Source organism: Schistocerca americana, chromosome 6 (assembly GCF_021461395.2).
Source record: "Schistocerca americana isolate TAMUIC-IGC-003095 chromosome 6, iqSchAmer2.1, whole genome shotgun sequence".
Lineage (NCBI taxonomy): Eukaryota > Metazoa > Arthropoda > Insecta > Orthoptera > Acrididae > Schistocerca > Schistocerca americana.
In genome coordinates, this window is record NC_060124.1 from 347,451,483 (window position 1) to 347,476,850 (window position 25,368).

At 38.7% G+C, this 25,368-nt stretch overlaps 1 protein-coding gene across 1 annotated transcript in view; it reads right to left on the reverse strand.

The window, feature by feature from the left end:
• LOC124619729 overlaps positions 1-25,368 on the reverse strand; it is a 503,325-nt gene that overhangs the window by 127,488 nt on the left and 350,469 nt on the right. The window contains exons 52-66 of the mRNA XM_047146296.1: positions 24,778-24,974; positions 23,974-24,106; positions 23,395-23,595; positions 21,899-22,184; positions 20,116-20,285; positions 19,768-19,986; positions 19,552-19,680; positions 18,942-19,175; positions 15,004-15,243; positions 14,741-14,911; positions 12,250-12,462; positions 11,043-11,156; positions 10,023-10,349; positions 6,208-6,390; positions 5,959-6,094 (exon numbers count right to left, since the gene is read on the reverse strand). Coding sequence (XP_047002252.1) covers positions 5,959-6,094; positions 6,208-6,390; positions 10,023-10,349; positions 11,043-11,156; positions 12,250-12,462; positions 14,741-14,911; positions 15,004-15,243; positions 18,942-19,175; positions 19,552-19,680; positions 19,768-19,986; positions 20,116-20,285; positions 21,899-22,184; positions 23,395-23,595; positions 23,974-24,106; positions 24,778-24,974 — 2,953 coding nt within the window. The remainder of the gene's footprint in view (positions 1-5,958; positions 6,095-6,207; positions 6,391-10,022; positions 10,350-11,042; positions 11,157-12,249; positions 12,463-14,740; positions 14,912-15,003; positions 15,244-18,941; positions 19,176-19,551; positions 19,681-19,767; positions 19,987-20,115; positions 20,286-21,898; positions 22,185-23,394; positions 23,596-23,973; positions 24,107-24,777; positions 24,975-25,368) is intronic.

Below are 25,368 nucleotides of genomic sequence, written 5' to 3' on the forward strand. Positions count from 1 at the left end.
ACACACACACACACACACACACACAAAAAAAAAAAAAAAAATTAATGCAATTCTCTCTCTCACACACGACCACAGTCTCTGGCTGCTGAGGCCTCTTGTCTACTTCCAACGAAGGCCTTCTTGGCCAAAAGCTTACTTTCTGGCAGTCTTTTTGTTGTGCCTATCTGTGACTCAGCATCTCTGGTATTTGTGAGTAGCAACTACCCGTTTCATAATATTGTTACATTTCATCTTGGACTTTCCATTTCTTGAGACTATGTTTTACTTTGATATGTACATCACATTCAACTATATTTTCTGGAAACAATATCTGAGAACCACAAGCCTGAAAGCAAACCGTCATCTTGTACTGAGAATAGGTGTGCAGAACTATTACTGGACCCCAATTTCTTGTGACAGATAAGAAAAATTATATCTTTATCATCATCTTGTACAGGTTTTTAAGTAGTTTTTCTTAATCCTTACAGACTTCCTTAAAATTTTATTTTATTCATAAAAGTGATTCATGAATGAGATTTTCACTCTGCAGCAGAGTGTGCGTTGATATGAAACTTCCTGGCAGATTAAAACTGTGTGCCTGACCGAGACTCGAACTCGGGACCTTTGCCTTCCGCGGGCAAGTGCTCTACCATCTGAGCTACTGAAACACGACTCACACCCGGTCCTCACAGCTTTACTGTGAGTTTGGAAGGTAGGAGAAGAGATACTGGCAAAAGTAAAGCTGTGAGGACCGGGCGTGAGTCATGCTTCGGTAGCTCAGATGGTAGAGCACTTGCCCGCGGAAGGCAAAGGTCTCGAGTTCGAGTCTCGGTCGGGCACACAGTTTTAATCTGCCAGGAAGTCTCAAAGTGATTCATAATAACAAAAAATTAACTATCAAATTAGCATTTTCTATCTATTATAAGCAACAAACTTAACAAACCCCTGCGTATTTTTATATTTTGCTGTAGAGATGTTCATGCACAAATTATTATTTATTTTCCATTCTTTCCATTAATATACAATGAAAAGAAGACAATAATCACTTAAAATAAACATTCCACAATATCCGTAATGTTAAGGCTGAATATTTTTATTGCACTGTAATATTAGAATTCTTCTGTTAGGCTACAATTTTCAGTCCAGTTGAGCCACTAACAATGTATAGATTTTATCATCGTCATCGTCATCGTCGTCATCATCATCATCATCATCATCATCTAAATTATCCCCAAACACAATCTTCCTGCAGCTATTCACATTAGTATCCAGTCATATTAGAAGGGGCCTAAGACTTTGGCCAATGTGTGAAAAGATAGTATAACATAACCACAAATCAATGCAGTTAAGAAGTGATTTCGGTCAAACAACTCTTGACAGCAGTGTTATTGTGGCGTATAGTGTTCTTTATTGTTACCTCCCTTTCATTTTATAAAGACTTCTGTTTTAAAGCAGTCTCAAACAACATACACACTTTCACATAACAGGCACTGGATGTGTAAAGTAAAATCAGCCAGTTGTCATAATTGTCCCACTCACATAACTACAATGTCCAGTCACATAAATGGCACCACCTTTCAAAGGCTTGAACATCCACCTTCTGCCGTGTAGACTGCTGGGAAACGTGCTGGGAGAGTATCAGTGAGGATACGGAAGGTACTAACAGAGATGGGGCGCCATGTCAACTCCAGAGCCATGGTCAGCTGTGCTAGGCATATAAGTTGTGGACCTGTTGTGTGAATAGTTCAACCGAGGTAGTTCCACAGATTTCAGATTGGGTTTTAATCTGATGTGTTTGGTGGCCAGGGGACTATGGTAAATTTCTCCTGGTGCTCTTCAAACCGTGCGTGTACACTGCAAGCTGTGTGATATGCTGCACTGTCCCGCTGGTAGATACCTACTACTTGTACGGATAGACACAGTCCCCAACATAGCTGTGTACTTGTGTTGATCCATTGTGCCTTCCAGAATGATGTGATCATCCAGGGAATTCCATGAAAACATTCCTCACACCATAATACATGCAGTATGTTTGCTTTCAGACATTTCACGCCATAAATGCCAATGGTCATCTGTCTGATGGAGCACAAAACATGATTCACGTGAAGAGCCACCTGTTGCCACTCAGTGAGCATCTAGCTATGGCATCAGTGTCATTGTGCAAATTCCAGCTTTTGTCACTGATGAACAGCAATCAGCACGGGTGCATGAACAAGGCACCTACTGCAAAGGCCCATACGCAGCAATGTTCACTGAAGAGTTGTTGAGGAGAAAAGAGTTGTCAGCCACTTTGTTCATCTGGGTGGTCAGTTGCTCAACAGTTGCCTGTCTAATCGCCCATACACATCTCTGCAATCATTGTTCACCCCTGCCATCTATGGCCCATGTTGCACTACAACTGCCTTGGAGCCGGTTTTGCACAGCGTCATTTTGCCACGCACAGTATACTTCAACCACGGCAGCACACAAATAGTTTACAAATTAAATCATTTCATAAATGCTTCCCGTCTTGGCCCAAAAGTGAATGATCATGCCCTTTTGGACATCAGATAAATCACTCCATTTCCGATTACAACAATGGCTGCACTGATTTCCTTGTCCCCTTTCCACCCCCCAAGCTCGCTTTATATACTCTCTACTGCCAGTGTTGCCACCTGTCATCTCTCAATGGTTATTGTACATTGATGTCAAACATATCTGGTGGCCACAACAATGTAACTGGATCATGTACTCCAATTATTTTAGCCTTATTTCCACCTCTTTATTTCATTTTGATCATCTAAGACCACATTAATTTGGATCAGCTTTGTTTCTTCTGGCCTTTATCCTTATCCATTATTTTTCATTCTCATATTCTATAAACTCCTATGCTCTTCTGTCCATGGTGTTTTTGTCCTGGGTCTAATACTGCCCTGTATAAACATATGACAGCTTGAACTTGCATGTGAAAAGTCATGTTGCTGTAAATCTTTGTTTTATGTACTTCCATTTCTTCCAGATCCTTTAATCCCTCCCCTCTTGGAGCCAATATAATATGCTTCTCCTGTTTGCAAGAAACTGCATTATCTGATGTGTTGCCTCCCCTTGCTGTTTCTAGGAATGTGTCTGAACAATATAGTGATGGTGTCCAAGATCCTCTCATTCACAGTCCTTTGTAGACTTTTCTTCTATACCAACTGTTTCCTTCTCTTCGAGTTCCCGATATTCTTATGAGAATCTTTCATTTAAAAGGTCTAGCCTCCTAAGTAACCCAATTCCTAAGCAGTTCAGACTTTCTGTTGCATAAAAGACTTCATGGAAAATCACTGTCTGGTGGTAACTTAATTTTTGCATTGACTGAAATACTCTCGTACAATAATCACACAGCTCCACCTGATGAAATTCTGTACTTGTTTATATACCAGGGTATGATCAAGTTTCTCAGCATGGTAGTAAACAACTTTTTTTTTTTTTACATAGTTCTATTTCATATCAATGCACTTATTCACTATTGTTCCAGAGAATATATTTCATTTCTCAAGTGTGATTCTGGAATGTGTGTGAAGTAACCATTTTTCCCTTAATAGCAACAAAAAGTTGTTAAGGCTTATTTATTTATTTCTGATAATTGGAAGTGAAAGTAATGCCTTTTTATGAAATCCAGATTTCTTCTCGGATACTTATTTCTCCAATTTCTGCATAATACTTGCATAGTACTTGTTAGTTATAATCTTATCACTCGTAAAATAATATAAAAAATCAATTTTTAAGCCAAGAAAACATTGATCATAACATTTGTTATAGATGCAGCCTACTTAATAGTGTTTGATGCAGTGCCATTTGCTGCATCCAATGCTTTGATATTAACCATAATTGATGCATAAAATCAATTGTATTTGTTTTGAAGAGGTAAAAAGATTCGCTTTCACATTACTTTCAGCTAACGTTTAATAAACGCAGCACGCATCATGCACAAAGTTTTCTCATAGTTAATTCTTCATATAAGAATTTCACACCCTTTCTTCTGGATTCCTACTGTGTCAGCTATCCTAGACCTTAATTATCAACCATACCAACACCATATTTGGCATATTCTGTGTATTCTCATCTGTAGTTGTAGTATTAAAAACCCTATTAATGGGTCACCTTCAGAGTAAATACAACCGAATTTAGTAATCTATTTCTTAGCTGTAAATAACAAATAAGTTTAGCTTTATAGAATTTCAAATGCTTTATAGATGAATCTCTGGTCCTTCTGAGCATGAAAAACAAGGAATTTTATGATGGCATAGTATTCCAGCTTATCAATTAGAATGAAAAACCTGCAACATTACTGCTTCAAAGAGCTCCATATGCTGAGGTGACAAAAGTCAGGGGATACCTCCAAATATCATGTCAGACCACGTTTTGCCCAGTATAGGGTAACAACTCGACGTGGCATGGGCCCAACAAGTCGCTGGAAGTCTCCTGCAGAAATATTGAGCCATGCTGTCTCTACAGCTCTCCATAATGGGAAAGGGTTGCCAGTACAGGATTTTGTGCATGAATGGACCTCTTGATTATGTCCCACAAATGTTCAATGGGATTCATGTCGGGTGATCTGGGTAGCCCAATCATTCGCTTGAATTGCCTAAAATTTTCTTCAAACCAATCCCAAACAACTGTGGACCACTGACACGGCACACTGACATTGCAAAAAATCCTATCATCGTTTGGGAACAAGAAGTCCACGAATTACTGCAAATGCTCTCCAAGTAGCCAAAAATAATCATTTCCAGTCAATGATTAGTTCAGTTGGACCAGAGAACCCCTCCATTCCATGTAACCACAGCCCACACCATTATGGAACCAGCACCAGTTTCCACGGTGCCTTGTTCGCAACTTGGGTCCATGACTTTGTGGGGTCCGTGCAACACTCGAATCCTGCCATCAGCTCTTAACAATCAAAACCAGGAGTCATCTGACCAAGCCATGGTTTTCCAGTTGTCTTGGATCCAACTGATGTGGTCGCAAGCCCACAAGAGGTGCTGCAAGCAATGCTGTTAGCAAAGGCACTCACGTCAGTCATCTTCTGCTGTAACCCATTAAACACCAAATTTCGCTGTACTGTCCTAACGGATACGTTTGTCCTACAACCACATATATTTCTGTGGTTATTTCACACAAGTTTAGTACCAAAAACTCTATGCATATGCCACTGCTCTCTCTCATTAAGTGAAGGCCAATGGCCACTTTATTGCCCATAGTGAGAGGCAATGCCTGAAATTTGGTATTCTTGGCACACTCCTGACACTGTCAATTTCAGAATATTGAATTCCCTAGAAATTTCAGAAATGGAATGTCCCAAGCATCTAGTTCCAACTACCACTCTGCATTCAAAGTCTTAATTTCTGTCATGCGGCCATAATCATGTCAGAAGCCCTTCCACATGAATCATGTAAGTACAAATGACAGGCCTACCAATGCACTGCCCTTTAATACCTTGTGTACACAATACTCCTGCCATCTGTATAACTGCATATCACTATCCCATGACTTTTGCCACCTCAGTGTAAAATAAATAGTCTGCACACATAGTTGATAGTTGTGCTTACATTATAGAATGTGTACCAGCATAACTAAAACAAAAAGTGATTGATAGCAACATCAGCTATGCACCGAAGTGAGACTACCTCACCTCACCATCTTACTACTTACCGCACTCTTCTTTTCCTACCAACACAATATTTTTCATGTTTCTTGAAGACTGTAATCAGCCTTTGTGCCACAAACTTGTAACGAGATCCTGTTAATCTTTCTATGTCATTCAGCTATATTTTAGAAATATCCAAATCATTTGACAAGATGTTCAGTTACCTTATTAGACAGACAATCTAATAAATGATACACTTTTTATAGCTTTTTCTAAAAGATATGTCAGTGCTATTCATCTTTCATCGCCACTGGCTTGCATGTATTACAACTGGCCCCAGAATAAATAAGAGGAGACACAAGGCTTACCTTGTATGTCAAGCTCTAGCCGCTGTATGTCTTCTTCGCGAGGTTCAGCTGCCTGCAGCTGAGCTTCAGCTCCCATCATCCAGTCAACCAGACGGTTGTGGCAATTGTGAAACTGTTGCACGAGTGGCAATGCTTCCTGAAACATGATTAACATTTGCACTTGTCAGCGAAATTAAAAAAATAATTGGTTATACATGTACAGCAGAATTTGAGGAACAAGGAAATCAATTAAGCACAGTAAAAACACACCTGTGCATGTTTCAACATGTCTGCACCACGGCTGGTAAGATCATTAAATCTCCGCTGTAGTGAGTCCAGTTTATCTTTTAACGCCAGAGCCTCATCACTTGAAATATGTTTCATGAGTTCCAAGCCAGTATCCACAGTACCATCCACTTGATTCTGATGATTTGCCACTTCTTCAGTTAGGTCCTATAAAAAGAAAAGTACACATGAAAATGCAGTATCATTCCCACATCAGTTTTAATCCTTGAGTAACAGTACCTTGATGTTTAAATGCATTACATAACTGCAATGTAAATTCACTTGTCATGCATGAATGAGGAAAAATATTTTTTAAAATTTGAAAATGTTTTTTTTAGGTTCACTTAACTACCTTTTAAAAATAATTCGTCAGAGTTTGTTGTTGTTGTTGTGGTCTTCAGTCCTGAGACTGGTTTGATGCAGCTCTCCATGCTACTCTATCCTGTGCAAGCTTTTTCATCTCCCAGTACCTACTGCAGCCTACATCCTTCTGAATCTGCTTAGTGTATTCATCTCTTGGTCTCCCTCTACGATTTTTACCCTCCACGCTGCCCTCCAATACTAAATTGGTGATCCCTTGATGCCTCAGAACATGTCCTACCAACCGATCCCTTCTTCTGGTCAAGTTGTGCCACAAACTTCTCTTCTCCCCAATTCTATTCAATACTTCCTCATTAGTTATGTGATCTACCCATCTAATCTTCAGCATTCTTCTGTAGCACCACATTTCAAAAGCTTCTATTCTCTTCTTGTCCAAACTATTTATCGTCCATGTTTCACTTCCATACATGGCTACACTCCATACGAATACCTTCAGAAATGACTTCCTGACACTTAAATCTATACTCGATGTTAACAAATTTCTCTTCTTCAGAAACGCTTTCCTTGCCATTGCCAGCCTACATTTTATATCCTCTCTACTTCGACCATCATCAGTTATTTTGCTCCCCAAATAGCAGAAGTCCTTTACTACTTTAAGTGCCTCATTTCCTAATCTAATTCCCTCAGCATCACCCGACTTAATTAGACTACATTCCATTATCCTTGTTTTGCTTTTGTTGATGTTCATCTTATATCCTCCTTTCAAGACACTGTCCATTCCATTCAATTGCTCTTCCAAGTCCTTTGCTGTCTCCGACAGAATTACAATGTCATCGGCGAACCTCAAAGTTTTTATTTCTTCTCCATGAATTTTAATACCTACTCCGAATTTTTCTTTTGTTTCCTTTACTGCTTGCTCAATATACAGATTGAACAACATCGGGGAGAGGCTACAACCCTGTCTTACTCCCTTCCCAACCACTGCTTCCCTTTCATGTCCCTCGACTCTTATAACTGCCATCTGGTTTCTGTACAAATTGTAAATAGCCTTTCGCTCCCTGTATTTTACCCCTGCCACCTTTAGAATTTGAAAGAGAGTATTCCAGTCAACATTGTCAAAAGCTTTCTCTAAGTCTACAAATGCTAGAAACGTAGGTTTGCCTTTCCTTAATCTTTCTTCTAAGATAAGTCGTAAGGTCAGTATTGCCTCACGTGTTCCAGTGTTTCTACGGAATCCAAACTGATCTTCCCCGAGGTTGGCTTCTACTAGTTTTTCCATTCGTCTGTAAAGAATTCGTGTTAGTATTTTGCAGCTGTGACTTATTAAGCTGATAGTTCGCGTCAGAGTTTATATAATGGTAATTTAACTTTCAGATAGGGAACAATAAAAAAAATGAAGATAGGTAATTCCTCACTTGCAGATAATACTGAGTAGCTCGTATAAAAATTTCCATTTTTGGTGTTATTTTTCCAATTTTGGCGTTTTTTTTTTCTCTCAGAGCTTTTTTTGCCAGTTTTAGTGCTTATTTTGGAGTCACAAAATTAGGAAGGAAATGAACTGGCATTTTAAAGTTATACACCATCCTCAGCATTGAGAAAATAAGAAGCCAAAACAAAATTTCAAAATTCAATAAGTGTCTATTATGAATATTGGTAAATTGCCATCCTCAGATTTATACCATTGTTTATGAATGAAAATAACAAGTTCCATGATATTGCAGAGAAATTGCCTTCATGATATTTCAAAAAAATTTCCAAAGTTGTCTTATTTTGCTAAAAATCACATTTTTGAAATATTTTTTGTTATCATTTTATTTAGTTTAAACAGAAGTGCACTCTAATAAGTCTAACACTACGACTGCTGCCCACCACGATGTTGGATGCCGCCTGGTGGCATTGTGGGCACATGACGCAGTACTAAAAGTATGTAAGCACAGCAGACATGGATGGGGGATCACTCTAGTGAAGATATGAGCTGCAAATGGGGTAATCCATTGAGATAAGTGACTTTGACAAAGAGCAGATTATTATTATGCAGAGCCTGTGAACGATTATCTCAAAAACAGCAAAGCTAGTCAAATATTCACGTGCTACTGTCGTGAGCACATATGGAAAGAGGTAGAATGACAGTAAACCCCCATTAGGTGCTAAATGGTTGGACATGCACAACTCTTCACAGAATGTGGGGTTTGGATGCTTGACACCCTCTAAAGTAGGATAGATGGTGATCTGTGGCATCACTGTTGAAAGAGCACAATGCTGGTACATGCTCAAGTGTTTCAGAGCACACCATTCATCATACATTGTTGAACATTGAGATCAGCAGCAGACCGCCCCTACTTCTTCACACGTTGACCCAATGAAATGGTGAATTACAATTACTGTGGGCATGAGACCATGAGATTTGACCGCTGATCAATGGAAACATTTTGGCTCTTCAGGTGAATCATATTTTTGCTACACTAGGTTGATGGTCGTCTCCATAATTACTGTCGTCGAGGTGAAAGGCGGCTCAAAACGTTCAGTGCGCCATGGACACAGGCTGGTGGGAGCAGTATTATGCTATGGGAGACATTCTCCTGCACTTGCATGGGACCTGTGGTAGTAGTCAAAGACACGCTGACACCTGCAAACCACCTGCATCCCTTCATGCTTGATGTCTTCCCTGACGGCAATGACATGTTCAGCATTATAACTGTCTGCTCTGAGCCAGAACCATGCCACAGTGGTTTGAGGTTCATTACAGTGAACTCATGTTGATGCCTCGGTGATCAAATTTGCCTGATGTAAATCCTGTGGAACCCATCTGGGTTGCTATCGGCTGCCGTCACAGGGTATTCAAATCAGCAGTTCATTATTTACATGAATTACATTACCTGTTCATGCCACATATCTCCACAAAACTACCAACAAAGTGTCAGATTCCTGATACACCAAATCAGTGATGTATCTCATTCCAAAGACAGACAAACAAGCAGCTAAGCAGGTGGTCATAATGTTTTAATTCATCAGCATACATGGCACAACACGTCTCACACAGTGTTCCTCGTGTATAAAAAATGCTGCTACATCCACATCTATGCTCCAAAAGCCACTTTACAGAGCGAGACAGAGAGTACTTCTGGCACCACTGCCATTCCCCCCACTCCCCAATTGTGAATGGTACATGCAAAAATTAAGTGTCTGTAAACTTCTGTATAAGCTCAAATAACTCTGATTTTCTTATTGGGGCTACTTCACAAGATGTATGAAGAAGAAAATAATGCATTACCCAACTCTTCTTGAAATTTCAACAGTAAACCTCTCTATGGTGCTGTACACGTCTCCAGTAGCACACATGCAACTGAAGGTCATTGAACACATCAATCCAACTCGTATGACTGCCTTTAATTGAGCAGTTTTCAGTTATGAACCAATACGGAGAAGAAAATCTCTATAATTCAATAAAGAACATGCTAAACACAAGGCACAATACTTACGGCAAGATCTTCCATCTGTGCAAGTAGTTTCTCAGTGTGCACAGCAAGAATGCGGAACTTTGAAAGACGTTGATCTGCTCCATCCATCCAAGCCTGTAGATCCTGATAACCCAGTACAAGATGCCTTAGGCCAGTGCGGGACTGAGACAGCAGTGCACCAACTGCTTCAGAAGCATCAACAAGTGCAGTGTAACGATCAGCTGCTGCCTGCAGCCGGTCAGCAAGGCCAGCTGCTTCATCCTCCCCGACCAAGCCCATTAGTTCCCCAGCCACATCTGTCAACTCTGACAAATCAGTCTTGTGCCGAAGGATTTCAGTGTGAAGAGCCTGCAATTAAATAAAGCAAAATAAGAAATCGCTACATCCACAGCCATTAAGATACAGACACACATTATTTTGTAATTCCCTGCAGCTGATTCATAAAGCAATTTAAGTTTGTCACTTCATTTTCACAGTGGCACAACCTCACAGACATGAACAATGGTTTCGACATGAAAAATCTCTCGTTTTTTAATTTTTAAACATATGTTACAAAAATTACAGTTAAAATTCAAACTAAAAACTGAGAAAGACACAAAAAGAAAACAAAGAAATGTCAAATACTCTGCAGCAAGGATTCACAGACTGTGCCCCACATGTCACAGCACGTTATTTTTACACTTGCACAAGAAAGCAGTCATTGCAACAAAAGTGGCATGCGAGTCCGTAAGTAATGACATTATTTAGTGATCAGAGGGTATTCCATCAGCCTACTTGTTAGTGAATTCAACTTTTTATCGCAATTTCCTTGGGTATTTCTGTGAATGTGTAGGCGTTTCCTTCATGACTATCAGTAAATAATATAACAAAATCAATCTTTTCTCCCATTCCAAGTTAAATTATGTAAATAATGTTCCAATAAAAATACATAGTAGTAACTACATTTGTTACAGAAAACAAATATTTATAAAACAAAGTGGGGGGAGGGGGGGGGGGGGGCACACGGCACGTTTTACAGGATTTAAACATGTGTATACTCACATCATGTTCCTTTATTCTCTGCTGAATTTTCTCCTCATCAGTAGGCACAAGTTCCATGTCTTTTACCTTCTTTTCTGTTTTGTCCAACCATTCCATGATAGGAACCAGCCTATCCTGTAAAATAATATGTATTACATCTTAATGTCGGACTTAAAAATAAATGTATGTTCGTCATGTGACACACTAACTCACAAAACAGGCAGAACAAAATCTTTATTTTTAAGCTATATTATACAAGCTTTAAAATATTTCCACTAGTTCCTGGAGTCACTATAACAGGGTTCCATTATCAGTTTGAAATTATTACAGGTGGGATGTTCACACTCTCCAGGTTAGAAGATCTGCAATATAAGGAAAAGGGTAGATTGCTTCTCACCATACAGATGACACGTTGAGTTGTATACAGCACAACGAAAAGACTGTTCCACACTTAGCTTTTGGCCAAAGCCTTCTTCAGAGAAGAAAGCACACAACAAGCACATTTCACACACACATGACCACCATCTCCGATACCTCTGGCTGGAATGCCAAATAATTCCGCCAGTCCGGTCCGAGGTGCCGGAGATGATGGTCGTGTGTGTGTGTGTGTGTGTGTGTGTGTGTGTGTGTGTGTGTGTGTGTGTGTGTGTGTGTGTGTGTTTCTTTTCTGGAGAAAGCTTTGAAAGCTAAATGTGTATCAGTCTTTTCATTGTGCTTGTCTGCAACCTAATGTGTCATCTTTATGGAAAATTGCAACCTATCCATTTCCTTATATTGTTTCCTTTAGCTCTGTTTGATAACAATGCCTGACGAACTAGCAATACTCAAGAGCGAATCATCTATTGGATATTACTCTAGTTTCCCTATATTGAGTACTGCATGGGAGATTTCACATTAAAACTTGCTTGTTGCATCCATTTACTCTCATTAAAGATAATTATCTCCTTAATGATATTTCAATTCCATTCTTAAATCTATTATATTTCAAATTCCTCTTCCTCTACTGTTTTTAGTGCATTTTTCCCATGAAAACTGGTCCCATACACAAGTTGCTGGACTCAACATTCAAACTTATTTAATCTGATGTTTTAACAGCAACTAGCACATCTGTTACACACTCTGATTAGAACACATTGTCTTCTGCACGAAATGATTTTAAAAAATGCTTCTCATATGATAGCAAAAATTACAAAGTAACCACGATTCACAGTTGAAGTTACAAACTAACCTGGAAATCCTTTGCAACAGCCATAGCTTGTTCGAGGGCATTCATACGCTGTGTTGCATTTTCTGTCAGATTATCAAAACGCTGCATGAGCTCATGTAGCTGCCTCTCTATCGCTTTTCGTTCTGCTGGGTCTGCACCTGCTGCAACTTCATTGCCCATTGCAAACAGAGAAGACATGGAGTTTTGCCGGTCCAATAACATTTTCTTGAGAAACTGTAACAGTAAAAATAAATTCCATATTGAAATTGTACCTGCATTTGTCTCCACTTAAACAACATAAATGGATGACTAAATTCATGTATGCAAGAACTGAAGAACAAACAGAAATTAATTGTGCATATATAATTTGGAATTCAAGATCTCATCAATAATAAACTGATCACTTAACAATCTTGTTTAGTTAAAATATCTTCAGAGTTTCATAGGTCTCTGAAAAATCTTAGATTGCAATCATTGGATCTGTTAGTAAGTTTCGCTATTGTGTCTTTATTTACAAAGGGCTCCTCACAGGACTCTTTAGAGATCATTAGCAACAAGTTTGAGTTCCACATACTTCTTATTTCATGACCAATATTTTGAACAAATGGGCAATGTCGCCATGGGAAGCCCTCTGTCTCCTGTGGTGGCCAATTATTTTGTGGAGGACTTTGAAAAAAAAGCACTACAGTCAGCCAACTCCCAAACCCTCTTGTTTTCAGCGATATGTGGATGATACATTTGTGGTGTGGCCACATGGACTTTATACTCTACGTATACTTCTTCAGCATCTGACTTTGCTCCATCTGAATGTAAACTTCACAATGGAAGTGGAAAAAGATGGTACTTTACCTCTTCTTGATGTTTTGGTACATAGGAAAGCCAACACATACACATATGAATCTTGTACTCTTCAAGCTTTCCAGGCAGATGTGTTGTAAATAGTTTTCACAGGTTTGCCTCCGGATCACTTACAGATACATATATATGCAGGCCACAAGCTGCCATCATCCTATACAATGCGTTGTGAATTACATACGTTAGTTCATAGAGCACATGTGGTATCTGATCCTGAAAGCCTGTCGAGTGAAATGCAACATTTGAAGATAGTGCTCTGACAAAACTGTTATTCTGAGAGACAGATACGCAATGCATTCAGGCCCAGGCGAGTTCAGTCTATAGAGCAGAATGAAGATACGTACACACCCACAACTTTGGCCTTTTTGCTGTATTTTGGTGCCATGTCGTCAAGAATCGGAAAAGTCCTTGGAAGATATGGAATTAAATGTGTTTTCAACCATCTGCAAAACTGAGAAACCTGTTGGGGTTCAGTTAAGGATGACCTTGGCCTGAAGAAATGTGGTGTGTACAGGATTCCTTGTCAATGTGGGGCAGTGTATATAGGCCAGACATGCCACACAGTACAAGAACACTGCGATGAACATCAGCGTCATACACACCTTGGTCAATCGGAAAAGTCGGAAATTGCGAAACACTGTCTGAACACAGGACATCACATGATTCATGAAAAGACAGAAGTTTTATCCCCGGCATCATCTTTCTGGCATTGCATCATGAAGGAAGCAATACATATCCACACAGCCGATAATCTCATCAACAAGGATGCAGGATTCCAACTGAGCACAGCCTGGAACCCTGCATTGGCTGCTATTAAATCACGATGCGAAAATAAAGGTCTTTGCTAGGAGACCTGTCATAACATTGGTCTATTACGGCCATTGATGAGTAACGTCTGGCCACACTGTTGGCAAATGCGGCGTACGTGCAGGAGAGCCGCTCTGCAATTTTCAGCAGAGGGAGTTTGAATAAGGCACCATCTACCTGCAGATCATTGCACATACGATTTCCGCGCCTGCGCATTCTTTGCACGTGTTATCTAGAAATAGGGCATCGATGTGCGGCTACCGTCAGTCGTACCTAGCCACCAGCAAGGGTGAACCACCTGAAGATGTTGGACAGTTGCTCTGAGGAAATGTTTTGAAATTTGCGCAATGTGATCCGGGGGCAAACCTGTGAAAACTATTTACAACACATCTGCCAGGAAAGCTTGAAGAGTCACAAGATTCATGTTGTTTTTTTGTGGTTTACTAAATTATAATTCCCCTCAATTTCTAACTGTTTATCAAATGGCACAACCTTTGTCAATTCCACATCACTTGTCCCAAATTTTGCACCATTTACTATGATTCTACAATTCCGTCTAAAAGTTCAAGTTATTTGTACCAGGACACATGATGAGAAACAGGAATTCTACACAAATAACCAAATGTATTTGTTTTTTCCAGATGATACCATTAATTTCTCTAACATCTTTTATTAATATCTCAAATTTTCAGCACCCAAACTTTTCCTGGTACATCACAAAACCTCAAACACGTCTGGAGACAAGATTTATTTAGTTCATAATGATGTGAAATACAACATTCCAAAAGAGCAGTTTAATATCAATTACATTACGAACATTAACTATAAAAAAGGTAATAAAAAGATGCACCTTTTGTTCTTGCAGCTGTGCCTTAACGACCTTGTAGTCAGCAGATGGTGGTTTCTGATTTGCAACCATTTCCTCGGTATCTGTTAACCACTTGGATAGACCATCAAGAGCTTCCTGGAATTTTCCTGACTGCAGTAAACCAACGTCCAGTTTACGGTCACGCTCATTCAACTGAAAATTTCAAGCACATTTTATTTGAAGCATTATGTAAAAAGAGACTGAAAATTTTGTCACTAGGAGGTACATTTAGCTTTATGACATACTCTCTCTTTCAGATCATTCCATTTGTCATTCATCTTTTCCAGATCCTTCTCCAAGTTGACAGTACTGACACCACCAGAAGCCGACTGTATCAGTCCCTGACCCAGGCGATTGCATTCATCTATTCTGGAAGCTAATGGTTCCACTTCCTTGTCTCTGAATATTCTGAACTCTTCTTGTTGAGCTCGAATGGTATCAACTTCTGAACCAACGGGCTTCAGATGGTGAAGCTCATCACTTACCTAGAAAGAGGCAACAGTACTGGTTTATTAAACTGCATATAACAATGTAAATTTGCAAACAAAACTAAAGAAGACTTTCCTAGTTTCAATAAAGTTTTAACTCTTATGTGAGTGTATTTTTGTAGCGACACAGTGAAATAATTTCTTTTTGTATCATACTGGAATTGTGGTCAACTGACTATACTTTTTTTTTACAATTTTACTTTTATGATCTAGGAATAAAAACTATGGTGATACGTATACCTCCCACCGGCCCTTTTGTGAGCTGTTAAAGTATGGTGGCAAGTGTATTTCCCACTCACCTCTTGTGAGCTATTACTCACGAAAAAATAAAAAAGGCTATTTTTTTTCCTTTTAATTTACTTACCACTATGTGAAAACAATCCCAAAAGCTTTGTTGACCACACCATAAATGAATAAACAGATGCAAGTAACAATAATATACCCGTAAAAACAAAGCACCACGTTCCGACTTTACACGAGACAACAGTAGAGATCTCATGACGAACAGAAACTGATGGTTGCAACAGTTTTTATACCCCTGGTACAGTAGTGGGAACATCCAGAAGTGGTAAGACAAATTTCGAAAACCTTTGTAAAATCACTAAGTTGGTGGTAATTAGTATGCTTCCCAAAACCCACAAATAACCCAAACCTCTAAGAGAGATTATTTTGGTTGTGAGCATATTTCCAAAGGGTCTTTAAACCAATATTATTTGGTATGATGTATACTTCTCATGGTCCTAAAAGTTACATTTCACAACAAACAAACAACAGGTGGTTCAATTGATCACCACTAGATGCCAAGAGCATACTGACACGGTAAGACATATTTCCATAAACGAAGTAAAGAAATACAGTTACTAGTAAGTATATTTCCCAGGGCTCACAAAAGCGTTAAGAAACATTTTAACGTATTTAACAGGCATTTGATTTTTCTATCCCTCCCCCGCCCAGCTGTCAGCCCCCTTTGTTCCCCACCTCATTTCTCCCTTCACCCACTCCGTCCAACACATGCCTCACCCCAGTCTAGCTGCTGTGCTCTCTCTCTCTCTCTCTCTCTCTCTCTCTCTCTCTCTCTCTCTCTCTCTCTCTCACACACACACACACACACACACACACACACACACACACACACACACACACCGTCCCTCTTCAATCTCTAGTATTCAAACCTGAGGCAGGTTGGTTTGTGGTTTGCAGCGATATCATTCGCCTCCTACGAGACCGGCTGTTTTTGTTTCGATTTGCCTCCACAGATACCTCATTTCCTGTACTCTTCTCTGTACCACTTCATTCATAACTGTGTCTCTCCAGACGATTTTCATCATCCTTGTAAACAACCCAATCTCTAGTGGTTCTAGCCATCATCTCTCTTGGTGTCCAACTGTCCAAGTTTCACACCCATGTAGGATTACATTCCAAACAAATGTTTTTGTGGTTCATTTCCTTATTTCCAGACTAATATTCTTTTTGGTGAGTACATTCTTTTACTCAAATTAAATGCAATTTCGGTCTGCTGTATTCTGCTCACGATTTCTTTCTGCCTTCTAGCATCCCTTATGATCCTCCTTCCCAAGTAAGTACATTCCTCTATAACTTCTAGCTCTTCCCTTCCAAGTCTTATTCTTCAAGGTTCATATTCTTCTTCATTACCGCACATCATCACTTTAGTCTTTTGTTTGTGTATTCTCATACTGTACTGATCCTCAAAAATTCTTTTCACTGTGCTGAGGGCCTTCTCTAGATATTTTTGTCTCTGTGCTCTCAACAATATCATCAGTGTCGTACAGCATGACTATCTTCTGCCCATTAATTTTGTCCCCACTTCAGTAATTTTGCAGACTATAGTTCCCAGATGCAAGCATTGAATATAAGAAAAGAAAGAGTGTACCCTTCTCTCATAGCTTTTCTAATTTTTGCTCCTTGTTTCTGATGAAACGCCTAACCACAGCCACTTCCTTGTTATAGGCACTTAGTATAACCCCCATGTTTTTGTATTTTAGACTTGCTTTCTTTAGCATTCTGAACATCTCTTACCGGATAACATTTTCAAATATCTTTTCTATGTATACGAAGGAATAGAAGTTGGTTTATTTCTCTGTATTTGCTTTTCGATACGAAGTCTCAGTGCCAGAATCACCTCCCTTGTTCCTAATCCTCTCCTGTATCCAAACTAATCTTCATTCAGCATATCCTCCAACTTCTCTTCAATCTTCCCCAGAGTTATCTTTATGAGATTTCTTGGTGCATGTGATATTAGGATTAAGTTCGGTACTGTTCACACTTTATAGCTGCCTCCTTCTTCGGAACAGAGATCATAAAGTATTTCTTTGAATTCAGTTGATATTTCTCGTGTGTTACAGACAGACCTAATCAGTATCATTTCCACACAGTTACCAACATTCTTCATAAGTTCTGCTGGAATGTCATCAGTACCCATTGCTTTGTTCTCCCAAAGATCTTTAAGAGCTTTCTCAAATTCTTATTGCAAAATGTGGTCTCCTTTGTCACCTTCATTTGCTTTCTCTTCCTTTCCTGGTACATCCTCCACTAAAGGTGTTCTGTCATACAGTTCCACTATGCATTCTTTCCCTCTCTTAACCATGTCTGCACGAAATAACATCTGTTAAAAAATTTATCTGGTTTCCTGTGGACTATCAGTTCTTCCATTTCACATACTTTCTTCTGCATCTATGCACACACCCTAAAGAAATTCATCAGTTACATTTTCATGGTCTTCTGTTTTCGATAACCTAACATCTGCTGCAACCGATTTCCTCTTGATTTCGGGTTTAATTCTGCCAACCCTATTTTCTGCTGCTTCATATATACCAGATTTTATTTGCTCCCAGTCTTCTTTTACTCTGCCATTTTGTAAATTTTTATCTTGATAGTCCATTTCTTGTGCATAATGCCTTGCCAGTTCTTTAGTTTTCAGGTTTTGTACTTCCCAATTCCATTTTTTGTGTCTTTTTCTTCGGACATTTGAATCTGAATGAACTTTTCATTAGGACCAGGTTGTGGTCACTGTCTATGTCTGCATTATTACAGTGAATGATTTAAAATTTATGGATGACCTTAACATGAAGGTTACCCACATTTGACACCACATTGAAAGAAGAGGTACTGGCATATTGAAGTATCAGTCCACTCATTTAACTGAAGAGATTCTGAGACCCTGTTGGAAATCCAGTTTGGGTTGATTAGTCAGAGACTAAAAACTACTACTCCTGTAAATGAGTCCCTTGTCTGTAATCAATGTACCACGTCGCACAATAGGAAGAGGAGTAGGAACAAGAAGCCTAACACAAGTAAAATGAAGAGAGTTGTTCTAAACTCTGACTCCAGAGAAACACAGGATATAGAAAATGATTTAAAAGCAATAACCCATCTTTATCATCCAGGTATTTCAAAATTCCATGTTTTGCTATTCTTGTTCCTCTTCCCCAATGAACAAAAATGAAATTAATAAATTACACAAATAAAATTGAGATCTGATGGTATGATTACTGATAAAAAAGGACTTTTTGTAACTAAAAAATGTGAGCTTGGCTTGGAAGAAATAAAGTGAAAATGAGAACAAAGAATAAACTAAGACAAGATAAAAAAGATGATAAATTTAAGGTGAAAATTGGGGATAATAATTTAAAATTTAAATTTCTTATCATGAAATGCTTACGGTCTTTCACACTTACATGTCGAATATCCTCTGTGATACCAGAATGTGCCTGGTAGAATGTTTCAAGCCTGTCAAGGGTTGTTGCTAAGTCTTCTTCACGTGCACGACCTCTCTCCTCGAGCCGAGCCAATTGCCTACGTAACAGATCAGCTTGTTCCCGAGTGGCTGCAGTGTCTGGTGCAAATCCAGAATCTACAAGGCGTTCACCGGCAGACACTGTATCCCCCACATTGTCCGACACACGTGACAGCTGTTAAAAATTCATTTTTTTTAAATTATGATTATGAATAAACAAAAGTACTAAGGTAGAAATGAATAATGTGGAATAAGTCTCCTGACTCTTGAAATGTATGAAAAAATGCCACTAATTTATAATAAATTCTAGTGTGATGTACACAATCATTTTTATATGACTGTTAATGCAAGACCATATTTAAGTAATAATGTCGTAGTTTGTACCAGAAAGAGTTGTGTGATAATATGTCCATAGACTGAAAGACAAACTTAATTCAGCATTAGATGCAGATCAACATGATACATACTGAAAACTAATTTTAAAATCCACAGTAAAAGCAGAGATATTTGCTTTAGAATGAAAGAACAATTATGAATGTGGCATTTAATACCTTTCTGATGAATTTGGCAATTTCATCTTGCTGTGTATGAACTGTTTTCAGATCTCGGCCAGGTGGCTTCATATTCTCTAGTTCTTGTTCAAGGTTCGACAAGTCGTGGCTCAAACCTTTCACTTGGTCCTAGATTAACAAACACAAAGCCCATGAGGAATTTAAGTAAAAAGCAATATCAGAATATCTCAGCCCTCACGTTGCTGAAATACTCACGGTAAACTGAGTGACCGCAGTTGCAGCTGACTGAAGTTCACTGCAACGATCATCAAGTTTAGCTTGCAGATCATCAAGACGATCCCCAATGCCATCCACTTCATCTTGCAGATGAGATGCATCAACTCCCAACTCTCCTGCTTCATGACACAAATCACCTGCTTGTTGTCGCACAGCAGACAGAGGTTTGCGTAATGCAGTTGTCTCCTCACGTAAGGTCTGAAAGAGAGAAACAAAGGAAATCATAAAAATAATACCTCCAATCACTGATGGCACTTCTGAGAAACATGACAGTGTAGACAGGCAACTTCACTTCAACACCACTAAAGTAATCTTCAGAGTCCCAACCTTTATTCTATCAAGCAGTTTTGGATCCTTTGCTGCACCACCAAGTGCATCATGAGATGCCAGCCTATCTTCACAGCGCTGCAGCGAATGTGTCAGGTCTCTTAGATTCTCAGAGAAATCTGTTAGTCGGCGAGACGTATCTTCGAGGGATTGTGTGCGTTCAAGTAACTCTGTAAAAAGATAAGATGTTATTAATTGCTACCTCAATATGATTACTTACGTCATATTTAGTAATTTAATTTTTCAGTTTTTCAAGTTCTGATCAGAAGAAGTCGCATCAAAATTCACATTCTGTCAACTCTACCAACAATTTTATTTCAAGCCCTTTCCCTGGTTCCATTATGGCAAGAAACAGATTCAAGGCAATATTATCAAACCTGCACTTGAATGACATTGCAACTTACATTCCGAAAAGTCAACCTCAGCATGACTCCACGTATAAAATCAGGCCAGTCCTGGATCATTTCTTATTAGAATCACAAAAATCATTTTACCCATCATAAAACCTCACTATTGACAAAGGCATGTGTGGTTTTCATGGAAGAGTGGTATTTCGGGTTTACATAAAAAATAAACCTGACAAGTATGGAGAAAAAAAGGTTTATTGAGTGGGATTCCAAAACTGGTAATGTTCTTAGATTGGGGGTATATGCTGGGAAAGAAACACAAGACGAACTCCGTAATACCATTATTTGAGAGGTTGCTAGCAGATTACCTGGGAAAAGGCCACACTGTATACTTAGAAAGACTTTATAGTTCACCAGCAGTATTCGATTTTCTGTGGCAACATAAAACAAAAGCAGTAGGTACAAGCATGACTAACCAGAAAGAACTACCAAATGAAATTGTTTCCAAAAACTGAAAAGGTATGAGTCTGTGTCAATGAGGAGGAATCATCTGCTTTGCTTGAAGTGAAAGACACTAGAGATGTACTATGCCTGTCCACCGTGCACAAAATGACCAGCTCGGACATGTCTGGTCACACAAAGGAAGTATCAAAGTAAAATCAAAACCAGATGCCATTCTTGACTACAATATTTACAAAACGGAAGTTGTAGGAGTGATCAAATGATTTCTTACTATGCATTTAGGAGGAAACAGATGAAGTGGTGGAAGAAATTGTTCTTCCACACGCTTATAATGGCTGCAACAAATGCATTTTGTCTTATACTGGGAAACCAGGACTCCTGCTTAAAGAAAGAGCTGCCATTTTTCCACTTTTCTACGACAAATTGGTGAAGGACTAATTCACAAAGGTACCAATTTGGCACTAGACAACTAGTGAAACTCACAGCAACAGACTTCCAGGACAACACTTTGCAGAAAAAATTGCAGCCACTGAGAAGGAGCGTCCAACTAGGATGTGTAAAGTTTGCTCTAAGAAAAAAGCAGGTAAGAAGGAAACCAGCTGGTGGTGTTCAGACTGCAATGTACCACTCTGCATGCCAGAATGCTTCAAAATCTTCCACACTGAAACTAATTACCTGTGAATTTACACAAAACTAAAACACGCATTTTTTGTGAAACCGAAATCATATATTTTATGTTTGTTGTTATTCATTTTGTCATCAAGCAATATAATTAAAATAAATGTTTAAAATAAACCTTAAAGACGGTTTTTTCACATATTTTCTGTTTCAAGATATCTTAAATATAAATGTGCCAGTGGTAGTTCAAAAAACGCTAAAAATGGCTGGTCACTGGACCAAGATTGTATCTAAGCTGCTGGTCCTCAAAGTGTTAATATGGTGTCATGATTAATGACAATACCAAGTCCACTCACCATTATTCAGACGATCCCATCTCTTCTTCATCTGTGCTAGCTCCCCTTTAACAACATCTTTATCAATATCACACGCAGCTACAAAAGTGTCACCAAGGGTACGGTTATTTTCAAATTCTCCAGAACGTTTCCATACTTCATTACGGAAGGCAGAAAGATCTTTAAGTTGACGTTCTATGTCTTTGCGCTTAAATGAGGCTGGTGCCAAAGCCTCCAGCTTGGTCTCTGCCTGTGACAACCAAGGGAGGAAAGCTTCCTGTGCTTTGTAATACTTGCGGCAATGTTCCTGGAAGGGAGATAAAGAGATGATTTACTTGTTTTAAAACAGAACTACAGATAAATTTCATTTTACAGATACTTGAAACTGAAAGAAACTTCTTTTTGCTGTCAATATTAGTTGTCATTCTTGCTTTATTACTCTTGCTTAATTAATGTTATGGCAAAGAGGCAACACAAATCAATTACACGCAGTTCCTCTACAGCACATACCCCACTTCATCCACCTCCCCCTTTCTCATCTGAATTTCAAGTCTACTAAACAGAGTAAGTTCTCCTGTTCTCTCCACCTCCCCCTCCTCTTCTGCTAATGTGACTTCTGTTTCAGAGCACTCAACTTTCTGGTTGCTATTTTAAATCAGAAGTTCTGAACAGGTGGTTCAGCTCTTGCCTTCATGTGTTAACTCTTCCCCCTTCAGAATAACAAGAAGGAACCTTTGGTAAAAAGATATAACTCCTACCAATATGTGCTGGAACCTTTCACATTACTGCAGTATAATTTGTTTCTATGAAAAATGGACAGCAGTGTAATAAAAAAAGGTTTGTTTCTTCTCATTCCTATTTCAAAGTGTTAAGAGATTCTTCCTTACTGCTTCCACCATATACAGTAATCCTAATGGCCTTTAGTTTTTCCTGGAATGATTTAGTTCCGAGTGGCTGAAGAACTTTCTCATGAGCTAATGATGTCAAACTGTTGTGATGCTCCTTCCTCTACGTAACATAATGGTGTTAAAGCTATTGAAATTTGCGGCAAAAGGTGTAGGAAATTGATATAAATAGTTAGCATGTACTAATTTGCAATTACTGATATTGTTTCTGCCAAGGCTATAATTTTATGAGAAACATTCATTTACTGCAAAAAACATGACTGGTTTTGTCCTCCTCATAGGTGGGTCCCTATAGTCCTTCCTTTGTAACTGTGCCTAAGCTATCCATCTCCCCCTTCTGAGGAAGGAATTTTTACTACCAAAAGCTAGCTAGCTTGTCACTTCTACCATTATGTAAGTCTAATGGCAGTACTACACATTTTGTCTTTTGAAGGCAAGTCCAGGGCAGAAAGTCTCTCCTTAATTTATTAGTTTTCTAGACTGATTTTTCCTTTGTTACAAAGAAAAAAATTACTACACTATAAAGGCTGGCAAAGCAAGAGTAATCACGGGCAGAATGACATATAGCTGACTAGAGTAAAAACCTATAAAAATATTATCTTGCTCATTCACCATGCATGTCTGCAGTCTTGTATGTCTCTCCATAATATCCTTGCGCAGTCGGTCCCACTGAGACTGAATCTTATCAACATCTCTCTGCAAATTGCGTGAATCACTGCGCTGCATCTGTGAAGATCTTGCCAACATGTCCCGCCCCTTGTTTAAGAGCATTATTACTTCATGTTCTTTGCTCATTACCTCCTTATAAACAGGCTGAAAATGTAAAACACAACATCAGCACAAAAACATTATTGATATGTCTAAAAAGTGGCACACATTATAAAGAAGTATGTCGTCCATCACATGAATTTTATTCCTTCAACAATATACTGAATGATTAACACTTATTACTAAAAGCTTGGAAGATAAAGAGGAAAACATGTAACAAGTTAAAACTTTAATTTGGTCCAAGAGGTGAACACAGATAGCATTAGGGTGTGCAGCCCTGTTCATGGAAGGCAAGGGTTCCAGAGTCGAGATCCAGTGTGACACACAATTTTAACTTGTCACAAAAATGTTAGCCCCTTCAATATTTACTTTTCTATGTATGAACTCATGATTAAAATGTAACTGATGTAAGTCTATTCTCACCTCGTGCTGATCAAGTTGTTGCTGTAATACTTCTCTATCAGCAGACACTAACAACCTTTCAGACATAGCTCCAAGTTCATCAGACAGCCATCCCAAAGTGCGTGCGCATGATGCCTCAAACTGTCTACCATCTCTGAAATACACCAAACAAATTGAAAGTGTGCATATTGCAACATCAGCCAGAAAGATATTAGTTTCTATAAAGTAAAACATATTCTTGCAAATCTGGAGCACAAATCCGAACTTCTTTCAAAACAATAAAAAGAATCAATAAAATGAGTCTGAACTGCATCACAACTCTTTGTTGATGGTTCTATCTATGGAATGACTTGACTTCTGTAATATTACAACAGACAACACTATCACACAATAGTAATATAACACATTTGTTACAGTGTCATATCTACACTGACTCTGTTAAGAGACAAAAGGATGACTACATCATATATGACAAAGGCCTAAGGCTTGTTTAACACTACAACAAAGTTATGAATGTTCAAAAACTGCATACATGTATAAAAATCACGCAAATTTCTCTCTTAGTAGCCCCTGTGCCCTCTACCCATGAAGCTTTGGAGTATCGATACCAACAATGCCACTAACACAATGAGAACAAAGTAAAATATTATGAAGAACAGAAAATTAAAACCATTCAGTTCTTGTTTATTGCAGTGATTAGTTCATTCTCAAATTCATCAGCAGTGCTAGAATACAGAACTACAAGTTTTCCAAGGTCTGCAGTAGAGTATATGAACAAAGACTTCATTACTTAAAAGACGTCTAGCCACGATATCAATTAATTACCGTAAGTTGCCTTCAATTTCTGCTTTGCGGTGATCCATTTTCTTCTGCAATGTATTGTATTGACGACCAACAGCACCAAGTTTTCCCTGTATCTCTGCTCTAGAAGCAGGGTCACTAAGTACATCGCACAGCTGAGCCCCTGTTGATTCTGCATCTGCCAATAGAGGACGCTGGCCCTCAAGCTGACGTTCGAGATTCTGCAAAATTTAAAAGTATGACAAAAGTATTTTAACACTCATTACTGGTTAACTTAAGAAATGATTATTAAAATTCTACTTTCTGTCTCTGTATCTTTCATTTCTACTGTCTGCAACTTAACTGTAAGTAACATTTACTTTTGAATAATGTAGTACATAAATGTCAGTTATCTTTACATTCAAATGACAGAGCAATGATAAAATATCCAACATGAATCTGAATAAGAGCATGTTAAGTAGACAGGTAAACGCAGCTGTATGTGTGGTGGAACTACATAACCTTCTATTATATCAACATTCACACTGATGATGTACAATGTAATGGAACAAACTAATTCCATATCTACTTGTGGAAAAGCAGTAGCATTGAGTCAGTGACAAGCACACACACAAG